Raw genomic sequence first — 19644 nt, 5'->3', positions numbered from 1 at the left:
TTATCAATTGATTAGGACAATTCCAGCTAATCTACTTTCACTCCCACGTCGAACGACACAAATTGCATTGCCTTGTCGGAAATTCAGCGGTTTAATGATCGACAGCTTTCGATACGCATAAAACTTGTGTATCGCATTTAATTGTCGGTATACTTATATGTGCCTGAGCACGATCACTGTATTGTAAAGCAAGAGCGCGTGCGGAGGGATAATTAGAGAGAGAAAGAGAGAGATCAATCGATCGATCCGAGGATCTCTTTTGTGGAAAGTTGAGAAAGCTGAAAAGGTAATTTCGCGTGTCGAAAGTAATTATTCGTAAATCTCGACAGCAAAAATACTAGCGATTTTCCTACACGCGAATTCTCTTAGTCGGATAATTAAGTCGTCAATTTTCGTTTGAATAGTTTTGTTTGCTAAAGTGTAACTCCTGCGCTATCTGGTATTCAAGGTCAGACGCGATGCAGAAGCGTGTGACGTTTGGTTTATCTTTCGCACTAGTTTGCATAATGTACGAATTACAATTTCTAATTCCAAGTTTCGAGCGTCATATAATAAATCTTCGATTGTAAGGTTCATTTCTCACACGCAATCGTACAAGATACAAAATCAAATTCAAACGAACTCTCGAATTTACATTTTCAATTTCGACATTATACGGGTTTACGAGAAGTAAAGCTGTTAAATTTTACGAGCTCTGTGCAGCCAGACACTCGTCAAACTTTATACTTGGATCAAAAAGTGATTACAGCAATTTTGGTTATGCGAATTTCGTTTCTTGTTAATTGAACTGTTTTTTTTCTTTTCTTATATTAAAATTGCTTTTCTTTTTGCAAGCTGCTGCAGCCGCGGACGATCAAGTTATAATAGTGGTGTGATTTCATCGCTTTCTATCTCGTTGCGTTTGCCTCATTTACTCATTTAAATCACGCTCGTCTGATATGTCGGAATAGAATGGTAGACTGCGCTGGATATCAAAAGTAAAATATTGATATTCGATTCATTGTACACTGCGCATTACATTCGCCAAGCTTGTTTCATTGTTTAAATATTTTCAATAAAATGCTACGCGTATGCATCGCAGCCAGCAGCATAGAATAAGAGCCGTCTGGAGCAAAGCATCACTAACATTATCGGTCACTTAGCGCTTACGGAGTCGCCGCATATCATTATCGTCATCGCCAGCTGCAACGGCAGCTGCAAAGTGAATGACGTACGTCATCGTCCTTTTTTCCGCGCCTCGTATTTTTGCGTCAGCTTTCGTTACGTGTAGTTTATCACACACTCTGTGTGTGTAAGTACGTGTGATGCGGACAATTCGCGAAAGGAGATAACGGAATCGGAGGAAGTCGGAATTACGAGACGCTTCGTCATTGCGACAGCTAAAGAAGCGCAACCGTTGACCGAATATTTTATCCCTCCGTTGAGAAGGTTTATAATGACAGGCGCGACTGTGCATTCGAGTGCGAGCGCTAAGTCTTTAAGCGTCCACTTTCGACAGAAGCAGGTCCGTCGCGCACGCACGCACAGTTGGCAGTGTAATCAGCGAGGATGGGAGATTGATCAGTGTGAAAACCAAGTGTGCGCGCGCGCGCGAGAGAGAGAGAGAGCAACGGTTGATTGTGCGTTGCGCGAGAGAGCAAGCGCATAATGGAGAGTATTGCCTTTTGTCAGCGATTTATTCATAGAGACAGCGGTTCATAGTCCGCGACACGCTGGCAGTTAATAATACAGACCTATACGATCGAACGTGTGCCACTACTGTTTTTCTCTTGCTCGTCTCGCTTCGAGGAAACAATTACCGCGTGACGGATTATCGACCGACATTAATGCAAATATCGTTGTTACATTTTTTATCGAAATTGCATTGCCGCGCGTGTCTCACGGATGAGCTATTTCTTGCGCGGAGAGTGACTGTAGCTTTGCGCAACGCACTCCAAGCCTTTAATTCTGATTGAAGCACCGCGCTCTACCATCGATTAGCAATAGGAAAACGTTTGCCGTGCAGAATCTCGAAGATTGTCGTTAGATAAGTGAAGCAGCAGCAACGCACGGAAGTCACTTATAAGAAGACTATCTGCTGATGCAGTGAGTCAGAAGCAAGGGGATTAGATAACACACGCGAGGTAAACATGAATCCCCCGATAGCGAATAACGTCACTTGTCGTGTCGCGAGGGAACGTCGCTGCTGCAGGTGTTGACATGGAATACGTCTATCAGTTTAATCAATTTGGTTGATGAACTTGCTATCGTCGCATGAGAAAATCCATTGATTTTTCTTCAAAGATAGACGTTTTAAATTAGTAATGGAGTTTCAATTTCACATGAAAGAGATCGAGACGTAAAAATATGGGTGGGGGTAAAAAAAGGCGAGGTCCTTTGTTACATTAATTAATGGAATGTGATTAAACTAATAGATCGATAAGCTGAGCAAGAGGGAAATATACGATAAAAGCTTTTTATTGATTTCTACCGTTGCGAAGAAGCAATTTTGATTGAGAAATTTAGTGGGTCTTAAAAACTAATTTATCAGTCACGAATTTTGCTCAGTAGTTATTCAAAAAAGTACCAAAGTTTTCTAAAACTCGTGAACATATATTTCTGAGCAATAACTTTCAAGGTAAGTTTCCCACGATCATCTTCTATTCCGAACAAGACGAAGATATTATCTTTAATAATTTGGTACTCATAAAGCTGTAATCTGCAAAATTTATCCGAAATTGTACAGATTCTTTAGAAAATAATCCAAACAAATGTCACAAGCAAGCAACATGTTATACGAAACTCCATAGATATTCTTAAATTCCACGCCACTGTGAAGTAACCGTCTCACAATAAGGGCTTTTAACACAAGTAGTTCCAAAAGCATCCTGTATAATTAAAATACTTTAAAATAATTCGCCCACCCAACCTAAACGTCTTCGTAGGTTAAACAACGCACAGACATACTCTTGGCGCGTTTCAATCAAGAGTGGTTGAGTACTGTATCATGTAAATATGTAGATACGGCAGTGTTGCTTCCTTTTTTTCGAGAGAAAGAGAGAGAGAGAGAGAGAGTGCACGTGCACAAGTCGAGCCCCTCCGGATGCACGTAATACCAGCCTGGTTGCGCTCAATAAGGCCCGCGCGACATCAACTTCCGGGCTGACGACCGCCGCCGCTGCACCACCACCACCACCACCACCACCACCACCATCGAGCGTTGTTGCTGCTACACTTTCTCGTGTAGGTATGCTCAAGTTCTTTTGGCGCAGAAAGATACTACATAAGCGATGGATGTCGTTGTGTGTGATGAAACATCGATTACGGCAAGAGCGGTTTTTTGTTTCCCTCGCTAGATTTAGCTTTACGACAATTACGGTAGCAGCTGGGATTTGGTAACTTCGACTGATCGGCAATTGCGTGTATCGCCAAGCCATCATTTGGCTATTCCGGGTGAGTTTTTCATTCGCTCCTTTTGGTAATTCGAAAATTTGCTACTTATCGGTTTGATTAGAAATTTATCTGAGTCTGCGAGCACGCGTTTATCGGCAAAACTACCGCTACCTCATGAATGTAAACCGCGCGTAAGAATCTTTTCTTAAGGTGAAAAAAATTCATTTATTAACAGTTACAGTGCGAACAAAAGTAAGAGGAGAAAGATAGCGCTTTTTTTCTTTCATGAGCCATTAGAAGTAAGTTCTGCGGTTGGTGGCGTCGCTGTACGGGAAGAAAAAACGAAATTAGCTGTGCACAACGAGCCAACCGTTAAGTCGTTCTAACCAGATAATTGCTCGGTTCGAATTGAAAATTGTTCATTTGCCAATGCCTGTTTCCTTTTTTGCTCGATGACAAAAATTTAAAAAAATTAAAAATAATAAACAAGCCATTCGTAATTAGTCGTACGATAATTCAATTTGACGTCGAGATGCATATATATAGACGAAGTCGCGCAGCGAAGCGCAATAAATAATTGGCTGTCTAATTAGTCTTAAAAAGAAAGTTCGTCACGCTGGAGCGAAGAAAAAAATTAACAGCGTTAGGGGTTAAGAAACTGCGAGCATTCGTCAGGTTCCGATCGAGTAACTACGCGCTTTTAATAATTATCCTACGTTACGGGCGAAAAATAAATTTCTTCTTTGGAATTTCGCGATGAAAAAACCGTGAGACTGAAAGAAAAGTTGTTGTAGAATGTAAATTGTAAGATTTACTTTCTAATGAATCGCCGCTTCAATAACAAGTTAAGCTATAATTATTAGACAGTAGCCGGTAAAAATTCTCAAATTAATTTTCATTCGCATTTCGCAGCTCATAACAATAAAAGTTTCAAAAGCCGCTGTAGACGCTCTGCCGGCGACGACTTTTCAGTGTGGATTATTCAAGTTCAGGTAGGTAATACGATATCTAAGCTTCTGGTAAAACCCGCGCACGAAAGCACGGAAACCATCTCCGAGCTGATGACGATTTTTGTTGTTTCTACAAAAACTTCTACTTTTTATAGGCAACTATTATCTCAAAAAAAAATTAAAAACTTTCTTCCGTCATATATATCCATTTGGTGAGCTTTAACGTTGCGACGACGCTCATCCAAAGCGTGTAAATTCTGTCGTTCAGACATTCCGCAAAGGCTTACGTAATTCGAAATAAATGAGAAAAGTATGTACAAGAGAACGAAACGCGCGTACACCGTAATAAAGACACGCGCAGTTATATATTCTTTCAGCGAAAGATAGATAGAGAGAGAGAGAGAGAGAGAGAGAGAGAGAGAGAGAGAGAGAGAGAGAGAGAGTGAAGCGGCTGCCGCGGCTTTTATGCGCCAACATAAACCTTTTGCCCTCGCGTTCGCAATAAAACTCGACAGTGAATATATTCGCGAATCCTAGACGCGTCGAGTTCAATTTCCAACGCGCTGTTTATGAGACGCTTCTCTTTTACTCTTTGTTTGTTTTCTCGCGCGTTCGCAACCCAATCGGAAACTATATTTCTCCATTTCAACTAGTTAACGAACGAGCCGAGAAGAACAATCGGCCAATTGCTTTCCATCGTCTCGTTTTCCTCTCTGTCTCTGTCTCTGTCTCTCTCTCTCTCTCTCTGACATTCCTCTGATTTCTTTTTTTTGTTCTTGTTTCACGATCGGGCAAGGCGAATCAAACGACTTTCACGGGTGGTCGGGTGCGCGCCCGCGAACATTCGGTTATTTGTCCTCGGGCACGATGGCTACTAAAAACTTCTTTACTCGAATTTTATAAATAAACTGCGTTTTACGGGCGCGCAGATTCTTTCGCTTATGCCGTAAAGTTTCGCGTCTGCTGCGTCGGCTTCCGGATCGCTCGCCCTACTTTTCAGAAATTTTTCGTCCGATCAATCCGCCATCATTAAGTTACCACAGGTATTTTACAAATTGTAGAACTACGCGCGTTAAGTAAGCGATTTCGATAATCTGAAAAATCGTTCGTGGTTTTTTTTTCCAGCTGAAGCTCTGCCGGCTCACGAAGCTGTAATCTCAAAAACTCAACGAGAGAGCGACATGGAAAGTAATAAGCCTCGGCGTTTCCTTAGTTCTTTTTGCCCAGTTTTACAGGTCGCGCGCGCACAGGTTATTTATGGAGTAATTTAACATGAGCGTCAAGACGATTACTTGCGTTATCTATACAGAACGACGTTATATTAAGAAATTAAGTGAACTTAAAACTTTGTCTCTCGTGTTTCTTGGAGGGGAACTTGTCAAAGACATTTATTGTGACAAATTCGAATTAGCAAGCTCGTGGGAGTTACTCAATTGACGCAGCGACGAGGACACTGCACGTTCACGTAAAATTTCACTAATATTTGAAGTAACCGACTACGCTTACTTTCACCTTTTGACCGGACTATTGGAAAATGTTGAATATTAGAAGCGTACGTGGCGTATAATATATAGTATAAACAAAGTGCACTTATTTACAAGCATTTTCGTTCGGTTGCACCGTGTTATAGTTCATTTTTTAAATTTTCACTCAAATTTAATTGTTTGTTGCGCAAATACATTATTTAATGGAATCATTCGTTGCAGATAAAATTTTCAACATCACGGTGGCTGAGTCTATCGCAATGTTGAAAATTACAAATTGCAAGCTGAATTACAACAGCTTGCAATTTGTAAGCATATTATACGTCGTCAACGATTATCTCTTTTCTGAATAACAAAATAGGCGAATGCCATCTGACGAAACACTGATTATTACACTAAAAACTTTTTGTGAAAAAAAATGCCATTATCCACGCTCGCATGTACAAAGTAAATTTCATTTTATAAAATTACCCATAGTAATAGAGATATTATTCTAATAAAGCGAGCAAGAGAAACTACTCTAACTATGTCAAAGGTTGATCGTGTAATCTTTGTATTAAACTGAATTACAACGTGTGTAGCCCTAATCTCCATGTCGTTTTCTTGCTGTTTCTCAAGCAGCGTCGCCCATTATCCTCAATCGTTAAAGAACAGCAGCAAAATGCGAAAAAAAAGTTTCCTTGCGCTCGTTTGTCGTCAGACAACATATTTTTTCTTCATTATTTTGGCATTGCAATGAAATTTTGGCAATGAGCTGAATGAACGTCTACTACCGGTTTTCCGAGTATGAACGCGTCAAACTATGTACGATGTCCCTACCTACAAATATTCACAATGCAAATTTATATGTATTTTTTCAAACGTTTGCTCAAATCGAACCCCAGGACAAGGATTAACCTGTCGCGCTTATCAACAGTTAGGTACGTCACTTGTATTTCCAAGCTCAATGCATAAAATCACCGCGATAAATCAAGAAAAATCATGCCACCTAAACATTATCCTCGACAAAACCGCAGTCGTAAATCATCAACTAAAGAGATAAGTAGTATCTATATTTAAACAATCCAGCACACGCGAGAAGACTATTTGTGGGCTAATTTCCATAAGTATCATCGATCATTCCGCTCGGCACAGAAGTAAGAAGTCGCACAAGTGCCAGTGACCCGAAGAAGAACGAAGAAATGAAGCACTCTCACGCGCAACCCTTTTGTACGTACGCTAATCGACGTTAATTTATACTTTCCTCGCCGCGAAACTGCACGTGAGAAAACTCCTTGTTCTTTCTCTTTCTTCCGTTCATCATCGCAGAATCTAGAATAGCAGCTCGTCTTGCTGACACTGCGTCGCCTTTTAGAAAGTCCGATGATATGGCATTGCAAAGTTTATCGCTTTATAAATCCGAGAGTTCATCGCTTGTTGAACTCTGGCAAATAAACGAGGGGAACAAGAAAATCCGATGGCCTATATGCGTGCGCGCATCGTCAATCACGTTGATAACGCGAGCCTATTATATGCGGTTGCTCGTTACAGGGACACTAATTGCTGCAAATCCAATTGACGCGGAAAAACAAAGCTCCGAGGACAGCTGCAAGCTCGCCCGTGGCGATCGTTCCGGTCGCTCGCCTTTATCCAAAACCGCGCGAGCGCGCTGTGCGCGGCTTTCGCCTGCACGATGGCACAAGCGGCCAAGGCGCCGATCACTCGAGGCGGATTAATCGCGCGACTCGAGATGTTAATAAAACGAAGAAGGGACGGGGGAAACTAATTGAAAACTAATAGGCTTAAAGTGGAAGTGGCAATGAGGGAGGGCACAGCAGCAATGCGACTGCAGCGTCAATTGCATTTAGCCAATGTAAATGCACGCGATGACTGCCGCTGCATAATTGCTCTCGATTGGACTTAATATTCGATATATTAATGCATTGCCATTTCTTTTTTATCTAACGCATATTTTTTCAAATACCTTGTCCGTTCGAGTGATTCTGTTGCGGCGACTGCGGCTGTCCTTGAGTAAGGATAATTTGGCTCTCGAGCTGTTGTAATTCAGCTTGCAATTCGTTTAGCTTGCTGTTGGCTTTCTTCACGATCATCGCTACATCCGACAGTGCTTTGCGATCTGTAGCCACTTCGCGCAATTTCTCTGCGCCCGCTTTGATTTTGAGCTCCTGGAAAACATGTTGCAAGTGACATTCAAACGTTTGCATCTCGCAATTTCATGCAGAGGTTAAAGTTTTTTAAGAACTCGTCGTTACCTCACATCGTGAGAGAGCGAGTTATTATTCAGTACAACAGTGAATTCGTTTCACATCGTTCATTTTACATCTGCAAAACTACTTTTTAATGAAACGCGATTGGAAATGAAAGAAAAAGAAAAAAAAGAGAAAAACTATCAAAGTAATCCGCACGCGCGGAGAAGAATATCAACCTTGCATTAAAACGTCATCCTCATAGAAAATTAGTACATATACAGATGGTACGTATATCTCAAGCTTTTTGGCGCACCTCCCTCGAAAATATATTGTAAAAATAATGCCAAAGTTATTTACGATCAAAATCGTCGTGAATCATCTATCGCTCGAATACGCATGATTCAACGCCATTCTCATTGCGTCACACGAAGAGAAAAAGTGAGAGGGGTTTGTCTTTTTTTTTCTAATGATAATAGAAAGAATAATACCTTGCGTATTTCTCGTCGTATGTGCTCACGTAGCTCGTCGAGTCTGGCAGGCAAGGGCACCTGATCACTGCCAGCCACTCCATACTTGATCGACAACTCGTACAAGACCGGGTGCCTTACGTAATCGCCCTGTGGACATACACACATATGACGTTGAGTACGCATGGGCTTGAAAGCTCGCTGGACAACTTGCCCGATTTTCACTCTCGTTCGTTTGACAACTTAGATGCGACTGACACTATCTCAAAATTCGTTCTCACAGTCGAACAATCCATAAAAATTATGTAAAATCGACTATGTACACTCTCGACTATGCACGCTACCTACTTTCTTTCTTACGACAATCACACGACTGGTACATTGCTCAGTGGTCGAGATCGCACGTTACGAACGAACCAAAAATACCTTGCACAATCGCGTCTAATTCACTTAATACCATTTTAATAAGCGAGCGCGAGAAACGCAAGAAATATATACAACTAAACAGTTATCAATTGGCGCTTCTCATTATCGCAATCTCATTGCACAACATGTACGTGCGTTTACGTTGCAATAATAGACGTCGGCGGTGAGAGTACGCGTGTGTATCTTTTATCAGCAGCGCGCTTTTGTCACACAGCCACCAAGTCTTGTCAAGGCCGCCTGTTATGGAATATCACAAGGGCATTGTGCCAACTCTCTCTCTCGCTAGATTACATGTTAATTTTGGAGTTTTGCCTGTCGCTTCGTTATCGAAGTTGCGCGCGAAACGAATGATTGATTTGGAGACACGAGCGGCTTCGGTCAATTTACGTTTTCGTACCGCCAGACAAGGCCTAACGCATTGCCAAAACAACTGGTATTCCGCTTTCGGTCTCCTGGGCTTTCGTCTATTCAACGACAACGATGACATCATTCATCACGCACCAAACGAGAAAAAAACACTTTACCAAAGACGCACGCGCGCGCGCGCACACACACACACATTGACCGGTGAGAAGATGTTCACGGTAATGAGGTACCTTAGCGACTGATGAAAAGTTTAGTCGGCGCGAGATCCGTTATCGTCCTTATCGCCGACATACACTTTTTGACGATAAACATGGATTTCTACTTCGCGCGCACCCCCCCCCCCCCCTCTCGCTTTTGTCTCTCGATTGTATATTTAATACACGAGCGTTTCAGAGTGAAAATATAAGCACGAGCGATTGTAAATAATATAATCGCGATAAATATCTGATAAGATTAGATATTCTTTTCGGAAAGGTTTGACATTTGGTGTGCGCGCGTGCGTGTCTTTGCTCTACACGGACCATCGATGGAGGTGAGATAGGAGACGAATTTGACCAAATAATTTTCGTGCAATACACGCACGCGGCGCTCCGATGTCATTCATGAATCAGAGCAACTTTGTGTAAAACGCCATCGCGCTATCATTAGCATTCGGTCACCTCCAAACGACGCTGCTAGCTGAAAGAAACGCGCCAGCGATCGTTATACGATTTCGACAACGAAGCAAACAAAAACACGCGACAGAAGAGCTGTGTTATCATACGCGGCTCTCTCTCATTCTCTCTTTTCTTTCCGCCTACGCGCGCGTGAGCTATTCTCATGCATACCGTAACATCTGCACCGAACGAGAGAACGAGCGATGGGGTCAACAGTCGGTGCACACGCGGCTGCGAAAAATAACGGCAAGGTATGTGCGAGCAAGAGAGAGAGAGAGAGAGAGAGAGAGAGACAGCAATGCCAGAAAGAGAGTAGCGCGTGAGCAATCTATTCGTTGAGTAAGAGGGAGAGAAAACAAAATCGTTTGATAGTCTAGGTGATGGCTTTGTTTGTTGAGTGAGAAATCCACGGAGTTTCGAAATCCTGTATTAAAAGTTTTTGCAGATTTATTTTTGAAAGACATAGATGTGGAGATTGAACGAAACGGAACAATTTTGGCGCGCGAACAAGTGAAGATAGTGCGGCTTATTCAATGGTTCATTTCAAAAATAAACGTTCGATGCCTCACGTGAGCTTTCGTTTTATGCTGCTATCAAATCAAATGAAATCGTTTCTAATAATTAATTGACTTTATCCTTGACACAATCTTTCAGAGTGATCTAAATGCAAAAAATTGTTTGAAAATAAATAGAAGTTTGGCGAACATACAAAAATAACGTGAAATTTCGCGAAGATGAGGAATGTTATCTATGAGTAATGATATATAAAAATTGCATAATCATAGTTATAATCGAATGTCATGACACGTTTGTGTAACTTTTCAGCCTAACAAAACGCTTTCGTTTATCCGTTGACGGCTCGGTAACACATGACATATTACCGAAAAAGAGAACCCAGCCACCGTCGATCGACTTCCTGCACCATGTGCGCGCAGCTATGCATGCATTTCACCTCGTTAGAAGCACACTGCCAACCTGCACAGATAATATTTCCGGGGCGGACGAATAATTATTTATCCATCGTCGACACACACGACTGACCTTGATTTCTCTACTCTTTCACGCGAAGATTTATCGTCGCACGACTTATTTGTCAAGCTTTGCTCTTATTAGCGTACTCGTCAACGCCAAGGAGAGGCGAAGCAGGCATCAATTGAATCGAAAAGTAGGGCGTGTGTGTCTGCAGCTGTCCAAAGATAACACGGCGATTCAAATTCAAATGTGGCCGTACATAGCCCAAGTCTTATCTAGGAATATATATGTGTACGCCTTGTGCCGACGCTGTGAGGCGAGAGTCAACGAGTCACTTGTGTTGATCTCTTTTGTCGAGAAAGAACATTTTCATGGACTCGTTTCGACCGAAGCTAAGCCAGTCGATGAATTTTTCAATCATAGAACGCAACTAGCTAACTCTCACGGAGCCTACCCAAAAAAAAGAGAGGCAGCTGTTCACATTCATAACGGTGTGGCCGCACGCAAGAAAGAAAGTGAAGGATCATCGTTTCCTTCCTCGGACCTCGAAAACTTTTCTTTCTAGAGCTCGCTCGGCAATTTTCGTTTGCTTTTCGAAACCTACCTTTCTCTCTCACTGGCAGCTCTTTTTTTTCGTTTTCTTCCTTTTGGTGCTCACGCAACGGGAAGAAGAAAAAAAAATAACGCGTGGCACTAAAAAAGCGCCGGATTTTCATTGCCAAACAAAAGCGCCCAAACCCTCCCAGAGAGCGTGCGCGCGTGATGTAAAAATAAGATTTATGCCGGCAGTGCCGCGCCGCGACGAGATCGACAACGTCGGAACGATAGCGTGATTTTCGCGCGCGAAACTGGAGATCACGTTTCTCAAATCGTCGTCGGATGCTGGAAACGTCTGTGCGATTGTCTCCCGATACCACCGCTCGTTCGCGTGACCGCCTCCTCCCCTCTAGCCCTCGATCAAGAGAAAAAGCTTGACCGCCGTGCTTTCCCACTGCAGTAGGTTGCCTCGATCGCGAACTGTCGCGCGACACCCGAACGTCTTGCACGCCGCACGCGTGTAAATTTCAAAGCGACACTTTATACCCACGTCTGATATTCTGGCGCGATATTAAATTTCAATGGAAGAAACTTCGCATGGCTAATGGGAAGGAAAAAGAAGTAATGTCAATAATCGCGATAGCGATCGCGTTGGCTGTATTCGACGTAAGGAAAACGGCAAAAAATTACGAAAACGATTACCACAGACACAGCTCGTTGTTAGCAAGCACCTGCACGCACCTGACACTCACACGCAGAAACAGCTCCCTAAATAGTAGCGTAGGCGAGCGTTATAGACCGAAAATGGCTTTCGCTATAATTGGACACACTTCGCGACGACTGCTCCGTTGATTTCGAGATCGAAAGAAAAAAGCCTTCCTTTCCGCTCTTTTTTCTTCACGCGCAATTCGTCTACTTTCGCTTTCGATACCTGTATGTACGTAATCAGCTGCTTTTATAGAGGACATCAGTTATATATACGTGTACAGCAAGGCTAGTTTTTTCATTCTAGTGGGCTACTTTTTCACTCCGCGCGATATATTTTCCCATTGACACATGAGAGAGCGCGCGAGAGAGAGAGAGAGAGAGAGAGAGAGAGAGAGAGAGAGAGAGAGAGAGAGAGAGAGAGAGAGAGAGAGAGAGAGAGAGAGAGAGAGAGAGAGAGAGAGAGAGAGAGAGAGAGACAATGAAAAGCTTCGAGCAACTGTCAATCAATATATAATAACGATAAGTGATCGCAGCGACGGCGGCGAGTTTACATTCGCATGAGAGATCTCTTTCTCTTGATATATACAGCACGTTAGTTGCGTTATTAGTCGACGCCATTTTACCCGAAATTAGGTCGATTTCTCTCTCAGAAAATATCATTTTTATTTCATTCGTCGCCAGTATTGCTATTTATATGACCGGAGAGACAAAAAACAGTCGCGACGAAATCTCGCGTTTCACTCCTTTATGTTTTTTTGTAAAAAAGCTTGATACAATCGTCATCCAGCAAGAGGTGAACGAACAAAAAAATAAATAATTACGAGTGCAGGTCTTCCTATGTAACTCCCGCGGAGCGAAAAGGCCTCCTAACCTAAATTCCGCCGGCGCGTTCGCCAAATACCCTTCTGTCTCGAGATCTAGTATTAAGCGAATAAATGCTGCTTTGTTTGCATGTTGTCACCAGGTCGGAGTCGGCCTCAGTACAGAGAATTTTTCGATATTGTATACTTTAGGCTGATGTTCCGTGAATCTCTGATTTATATTTTTAAACGATGAGAAACAATCGATATTAGTCACCGCGTAAATCTATTTTCCATTACTGACGAACGCATACATCGAAATCCATTGATTGCTTGGCTGTTTCTCATCAGAGCGCATCCTCGTCGTATAAAATATACAGCTTCGAATTTGAGTATGCAACTCGACTATTATTTTTAAATGCGCTGTAAATAGAATTTTTACATTGCTTTACTACGTATTTCAATAACGATCAATTTCTCGACTCATCTGTGCCTATTTATAAAGTTAAAATCAACTCTCATTTAAAAAAACTCTCTTAATCATCATCTAAAATTAATATAGTAAATAACAAACATTGTCACCAGTTTCGACAAAACGTGAAAAATCAAACCAACTTTGTACATCGCGAATGAATCGAACATTATTAGCTTTAATGACCCTTCGACGAATTTAAGATAGAGTATTGGAAACATAATTAAAGCTCCGCTTTTGCCTTTAAACATCTATATATGTCCATTAGCCTTACATTATTGTGAATGGACATTCGAACGATTATTACTCCGAAAAAGTCGAATTTTGTAACAAGTCGTAATTAACGACTGAATTCCGTTAATTCAACATGTCAATATTTTCAAAACGATTCGTAAACCAACGAATTTATGGCCGAGAGTAAGCGAAAACGACGAAAAGTATTTCTCCCGCCGAATTTGTTGCAGCCTCGGCAACACACGCACACTCGTCCAACTTGCCCGCAATTATTTTGGCGCAACAAGTGTGCACGGCAACCGGACTGCATTATCTATATATCCACGACCATAGGTCTCCTTGAAAGACAAATTCTCTAGAGCAATGAAATTCCCACCTGCAAGACATCCACAAACTCGTGCGAGAAGATTGCGCGAGAATTGCGCAAGTTTAGCTCTCCCCGACGTAAACAAACAACAAGAAACCTCGATCCGTCAACGTCGTCCGATAGTGTAAGCAAGCAAGAAGTGGCAAGAAGAAAAAGCCTCGACGGTATGAAAGACAGACCAGACAGAAAGAGAAAAAGAGAGTTCCGGACTCACCTGATAATAGCTCGACTCCGCCATCTTGTCTCTCTCTCACTCGCTCTCGCTGTTAGGCGGGCGGCGCGGGTCCTCTCTGCCCCCTCCTTTTGAATTTTTTTCTCCTGTTTTGTTGTCTTTTTTTGTGTCTTTTTCGCTCCCCCTGTTGCTGCCGCGCAGCAGTCTGGATGGCGTAGCTTACGCTACTGTAAATTACTCCACGACATCTCTCTCTCTCTCTCTTTCTTGTTAAAATCGCGCGACACAACACTGCACACTCAAATATTTCTTCTCTCTTGCTATATTTTAATCACACATACTCGCGAGGAAGCACACCGAACGAACGGAATAAACAGCGTCGCACAGGGAGGTTAGAATTCGCAACCAAGGAGGCTCATCTTTCTCTCGGTATAAAAGCACACACGAGATAGATACGTCACGAATAACAGCGGCGGCGCGCTGCGTTGAAAATAACAATAACACGCGACTATATGTATATGTATAATATATATACATATACACGCACAGAACAGAGAAATATATATATATATTGTTTACGCGACTGTCTCACAGGAGTCACCACTGTTTTTCTCATGCGCGGCCAAAGACTGCGAGCGACTGCCACTGCGACGACGGTATGCACCGCGAGATCGTGGCTACTACACAATTCTATCCCCTATAGTCCGTCAATGGGAGTGGGAGGAGCGACGAGAGACGTATATGCGTGCGCCTATCTTTGAGCGGGAATTTTGAGTTTCAAAAAAACTACAAGTAAAAATAATCGTGGTTAACTTATAAATGAGCATTATCAATTGTAAATAAATTGTAAATGTTCACTATACTCATCAATGCGTAATTATGATACTTATCTTATTTTTTTCCTGTTGCGCAATAAAAAACTGCCGTTTGAAAAATTAGCATATAACAGCCGTTTGAAATGTTTAGTCATGAAAAATTAATTGTATTAACGTTTCGTATATACAGACTTAGGCAAGTGCAATAACTGAAAAAATGAGTTTTAATCAAACCATAAGTATTTATAAAAATAATATTTTGTGTACATTTCTCTCAATTATACTTAAATCAACATTTATTTTCAAAATAACGTATTTATTCAATGAGCCAAGAGCATTTTCATGAGTTTATCAGGTGTGTGGCTAAAAAGACTGTTAGGATTCTGATAAAGATTTTTAGGATCATGACAAGCCTCATACAGTTGCTTGTAAATTGCACCAATAAGTTCGAACGCTCGCCTCTGTGTATTACTACGGTGAATGCTACTCTGGAGTAAAGAAATTTGTGGCAATAACAATACGTCTGGCATGACCAAGAATGCTTCCAGTTTATTCTAAAAAGAGAAAAGATTATGAGAAAAATTTTGCTATCAATTATTCGATTATTTGCTTTTATTAAATTTGGTACATAGCAATTCAAATATTTCTTACTGTAAATTCCTTAATGCTGAGTGGATCCATTCCTGCGATTGAAGATAAAGGTCCTTGATCACGACCCTGTAAAATATTATATATCGGTCCCAAATTCAAATGCGCAACCAAAGAACTAGCTTGTTCTGAAGTTAGCGTGTCAATTTGAGCATCTGATTGAGCCTGAAATATAAATGATCAATAGTTATGAAATGTATTATTCTCGCTAATTACCACTAATTTAATGCTTACCTGCAGCCTCTCAAGTCTCTGATCCATGTATTCATACAAAGCCAAAGTGGAATGAATTTGGTGCATACAATTTAACAAATATACAGCCATGTCTACAGTTGGAAGTCGCGAAGCAGTTTCATTTACTTCTTGCAATAGAGGATCAATAATACATGAGACAATCTAGAAAAGAATAAAACACAAATTATTACTGATTAGATTTTTAACAATGAGTAATGGATAGCTCTTACCAAGAGTATATCTTTTTCTCTATCCTCTGCTATACTTGCCACTGATAAAACTTCATTAAGAAGAGAAAGCAATCTTGAAACTGAAGGTGCAGGTACCAAGTCTGTACCTGGTGGTTCAGCTCTTTCCCCAAGTGCCAACCTAGTTTCTCTTTGCAGCCTGCTAACAAAACTTTTCTCACTTAACTCTAACAAATCACCAAACATAGAATCAAGTACACTGTCATGTATGACAGGTTTAAGAATAGTTTTATAATATCTAATAAGGGTAGTAACAGTATATAAAACTGTAGAAGGTCCCTCAACTGCAACAACATGTTCAATCCTGGATTTGAGGGGATGACATAGACCTTCTGTAATGTTACTCAAAGCTTCTGTGATCTGATCAGACATAGATGTCATATCACAAGCTTTCAAAAGAATAAGCAGATTCTCTTTTTCTACTGGAATAGCTTGATGCAGCCAAGCTAGAATATCACCAATATAGCGCTTTGGATCATTGGCATGCATTTCTATTGGATTTGCAACACTGCCTTGACCTTTTCCTAATGTAAGAGCATCTATAAATGAACTTACTAAAATTGATCTACGAGCTGTACAATATTCATCAAGAATATATTTAAATAAAACTGGTCTTTCTTGTAGTTTGCTCATAGCTTTAAAAAGTAAAGTAATCAGTTGCTCATTTTCAATGTGTCGACATTGAGTTTGTGTCCAACGATATAGTCTCTCAAGCCCTGCTTCTTGAAGCAATGTCATCTGTTGCATAATGTCTAAAGCCAAAGTTTGGTGACCAGATTGCATTAAAATTCTACAATTGCTGTGTATGTCCTATTAATAATAGTATAGGTGTAAAATTTTCTGATTGATTATTAATGCATATTTCTAAAAATAAAATTAAAATTTATATTTCATACCTGCACCTTGTTTATAACTGTAAAAAACTCTTCAGATATTGGTGCATCTCTAGTACTACCATGTAGAATAGCTAATTCATCAGAGTTCAATTGAAACTTTTTTATAAAGGCAGCAACAATTTCTTGTTGCATAGAAATTTTGTCACTATGAAAATAATGTAATTATTACAACTGGATTATAACTTAAGGAATTTGAAAAGAATACTGACAGATAATTTTACCTTTCAGCTTGTAACTTTCTTGTTTGTTCAATAAGGTATGCTGTTTCAGCTTTAGTAGTTTTCATTTTACTTGTCATACTTTCGACATATCCACTTATACCATTTACATCTTTTTGTATACTTTCTAATACACTTTTTACTTCTCTAAAGGCAGATGAGAATTCATCATTGATAGCTGCATTTCTTTTTTCTATTTTACTTTTCAAGTTGTGTCTTTCTTCTGCTGTATTTTCAGTGAAGAATGTTGATAGTTCTTTAAGTGCCTCAATAGTATCCTAAAATAGAAAATATATTCTGAAATCTGTCGTTAAAGATTGAAACATTTGATAAAGCAAGTATGCCGATTGCTATATCAGAGCGTTAATTCTAAAGATTTATTTATGTTATGATATATCCAATACATTACCTTATCATTTTCTGGTCTAGTTTCTAATAATTTGTTAACTCGTTTAGTAATATATTCCGGGCTAATTTGATCAGTTTCGCTGAATTCCCTTTCCATTTTACAAAACAACTAATAAACATATAATAATATTATAAATTAATATAACCTAACAATTTGACATGTACGGTTTGCACATACGCAATGTAGTGGGCATGGAGACTATAAACGGGAGAGGGGAGGGACTTTGACAATGCGGTTGATTGTGACATACACATCATAATTTTAATTATCTGTTACTGTTTATATAATTTTTGTTCGAAAAATATGTCGTATAGGTAAATAAACATTAACTTACATTACCCTTCATATATAAGTCCTGTGGTTATAAATATAACTAATAATGACTAATATAAGTAAAATTATTGAAGCAGCACATCGTCAAAAAATTATAAAAATATATTTTTTTGTAGAATTAATTTTTAATTTCATGCACTTCAGTCTCTTGCAATTTATAAATTCTTACATAACGCTGCTCTATTGCCAAAGATAATCTCTGCAATTGCAAATTTATTTTAGAGACTGTTTAGCAGCTGTGCAAATCGCACGCGTAAATTCACTTCTCCACGGATGTGCGACCCCGACTCCACGACTACGAAAGATAGGAAATTTATTTCACACGCGAAAAAAAATTTTCCGACAGGCTTTGTGCGCGATGTCGTTGCTTTTCTTGTCACATCTTCGCGTGCAAAAATTATCACTTTTTTTCTGTAACAATACTTTTAATCTTCGCGCGCGAAAACCGAAGAAAAAGAAATTCATGCGTGCAAAGTGTTGCGCGTTATTGTGTACGTACCCATATGCAATATCTTAAATTAAGAAAGGTCTGTACAACGGCTCTGTGACGAGGTCACACAGGACGGGAACGATAGGAACGATGTCAGATTTTACAAAGTTTGCTAACTATGACCATGGTGTTAGCACAGATATAATTTATAAATTATAATCTCATCAACTTGAAGTCATTGCAATATTATCTTCTCGTCAAAAATAAAAATTAAGAATTTTAGAAAACGGCCAACAACACTTTTCACACGCGTATCTTTTTTCCTCATTTTTCGCGTACGGAAACTAAAAATATTGTTATAAAACAAAAGTGTTAATTGCCGCATGCGAAAAAGTTTTAAGAGAAACAATTTCATGGACGAAGCCTGTCGGGAAATTTTTTTCGCAAGCGAAAATTCCGCATATTCGCGTAGGAAAAGTAAATTTTTACGTGCAAAGCCGTTTTCGCGCGCAATTTGCTCACCTGCTAAACAGGCTTTTTATTTTCACAAATTAACCTTAATTACATCACGTGAATGGTATTTATGAAATAAAAAGCACTTTCGAGTTTATTAAAATTGTCTACGTACAGTATATTATTAATATTATAATTAAAAAATGTTAAACTAGTGACATAGTAAATGCACCTGAAATTAAAATGGCGATAGCTTTTATTTACGTAATTTATTTGTTTTTCTTAGTGGGCGTCTTTTAACTTATACTACATTCCATTGCGGAGAACAGTTGTTTCAAATAGCAAACGTGTGACGTCCAGCACAAGATCGGTGCTGACACCACTCGGGCGATAACGACGGCAAGAGACGAGCCAACTTCTCGCTTGAACGCTGATGCTCGCTAGCGACCTTTGACGTCACCTTCTGCGGCAAGAGGGAGTAGCTCAGAATCTTTTCACAAAAAGCGGAACCGGCTCTCTTGCTTCCTCTCGCCTGCTGGGTGCCACCGACTCCGGAATGTTCTCCGACTATCGTGCTCGGAAAGTTTTGCCACATGGTGTTAATTTTGTATACGCGCTCATTTCTCTTTTTCTGTTCACGGGAAATAAAATTTGTCAAGTTCATCAAGCACTGCCTTCTATTCATTTCCTGCTTTTCCGTATTGGAGCATTTGACCGTCCCGCGCAACGGGCCGCCTCGGTCTTACGTGTCCACAAAACGTAATGGAATCCTATCTGCTACTGTGTGA

At 40.3% G+C, this 19644-nt stretch overlaps 3 protein-coding genes across 8 annotated transcripts in view; 1 reads left to right on the top strand and 2 right to left on the bottom strand.

Annotated features, from left to right (window-relative positions):
* The window catches only part of LOC131665383 (serine/threonine-protein kinase N), a 34853-nt gene extending 20044 nt beyond the window's left edge, over positions 1-14809 (bottom strand). For all 4 annotated transcript variants that reach the window (XM_058937245.1, XM_058937246.1, XM_058937247.1 and 1 more), the window contains exons 1-3: positions 14215-14809; positions 8484-8612; positions 7770-7971 (exon numbers count right to left, since the gene is read on the bottom strand). In XM_058937245.1, the coding sequence (XP_058793228.1) occupies positions 7770-7971; positions 8484-8612; positions 14215-14238 (355 nt within the window). In that variant the 5' untranslated portion in view covers positions 14239-14809. The remainder of the gene's footprint in view (positions 1-7769; positions 7972-8483; positions 8613-14214) is intronic.
* Positions 1-19644, top strand: part of LOC131665387 (uncharacterized) — a 28015-nt gene that overhangs the window by 5614 nt on the left and 2757 nt on the right. The window contains exon 2 of one of the 2 annotated variants that reach the window (XM_058937255.1): positions 19143-19640. The gene's annotated coding sequence lies outside the window, so the exon portion shown is untranslated. Of the gene's footprint in view, positions 1-19142; positions 19641-19644 lie in introns of those variants that run through there. The other variant, XM_058937253.1, reaches the window with a different exon arrangement.
* Positions 15223-19153, bottom strand: LOC131665385 (conserved oligomeric Golgi complex subunit 6). Of its 2 annotated transcripts, XM_058937251.1 has the most exons (9): positions 18926-19146; positions 17975-18172; positions 17641-17748; positions 17235-17509; positions 17014-17158; positions 16100-16927; positions 15870-16031; positions 15639-15800; positions 15223-15541 (listed from the first exon to the last, which is right to left on the bottom strand). In XM_058937251.1, exons 2-9 carry the CDS (start codon positions 17984-17986, stop codon positions 15308-15310), a joined length of 1926 nt encoding a protein of 641 aa, XP_058793234.1. In that variant the 5' UTR covers positions 17987-18172; positions 18926-19146; the 3' UTR covers positions 15223-15307. The 2 variants fall into 2 exon arrangements, with proteins under 2 accessions (XP_058793234.1, XP_058793235.1); XM_058937252.1 differs by lacking the exon at positions 17975-18172 and having other exon boundaries at positions 19089-19153.

The sequence above is a fragment of the Phymastichus coffea genome, unplaced genomic scaffold, assembly GCF_024137745.1.
Source record: "Phymastichus coffea isolate CEN01 unplaced genomic scaffold, Cenicafe_Pcof_1.1 PCOF00050, whole genome shotgun sequence".
Classification (NCBI taxonomy): Eukaryota; Metazoa; Arthropoda; class Insecta; order Hymenoptera; family Eulophidae; genus Phymastichus; species Phymastichus coffea.
The sequence above is the reverse complement of the archived record's forward strand: the minus strand, read 5'-3'. Positions and strand labels throughout refer to the sequence as shown.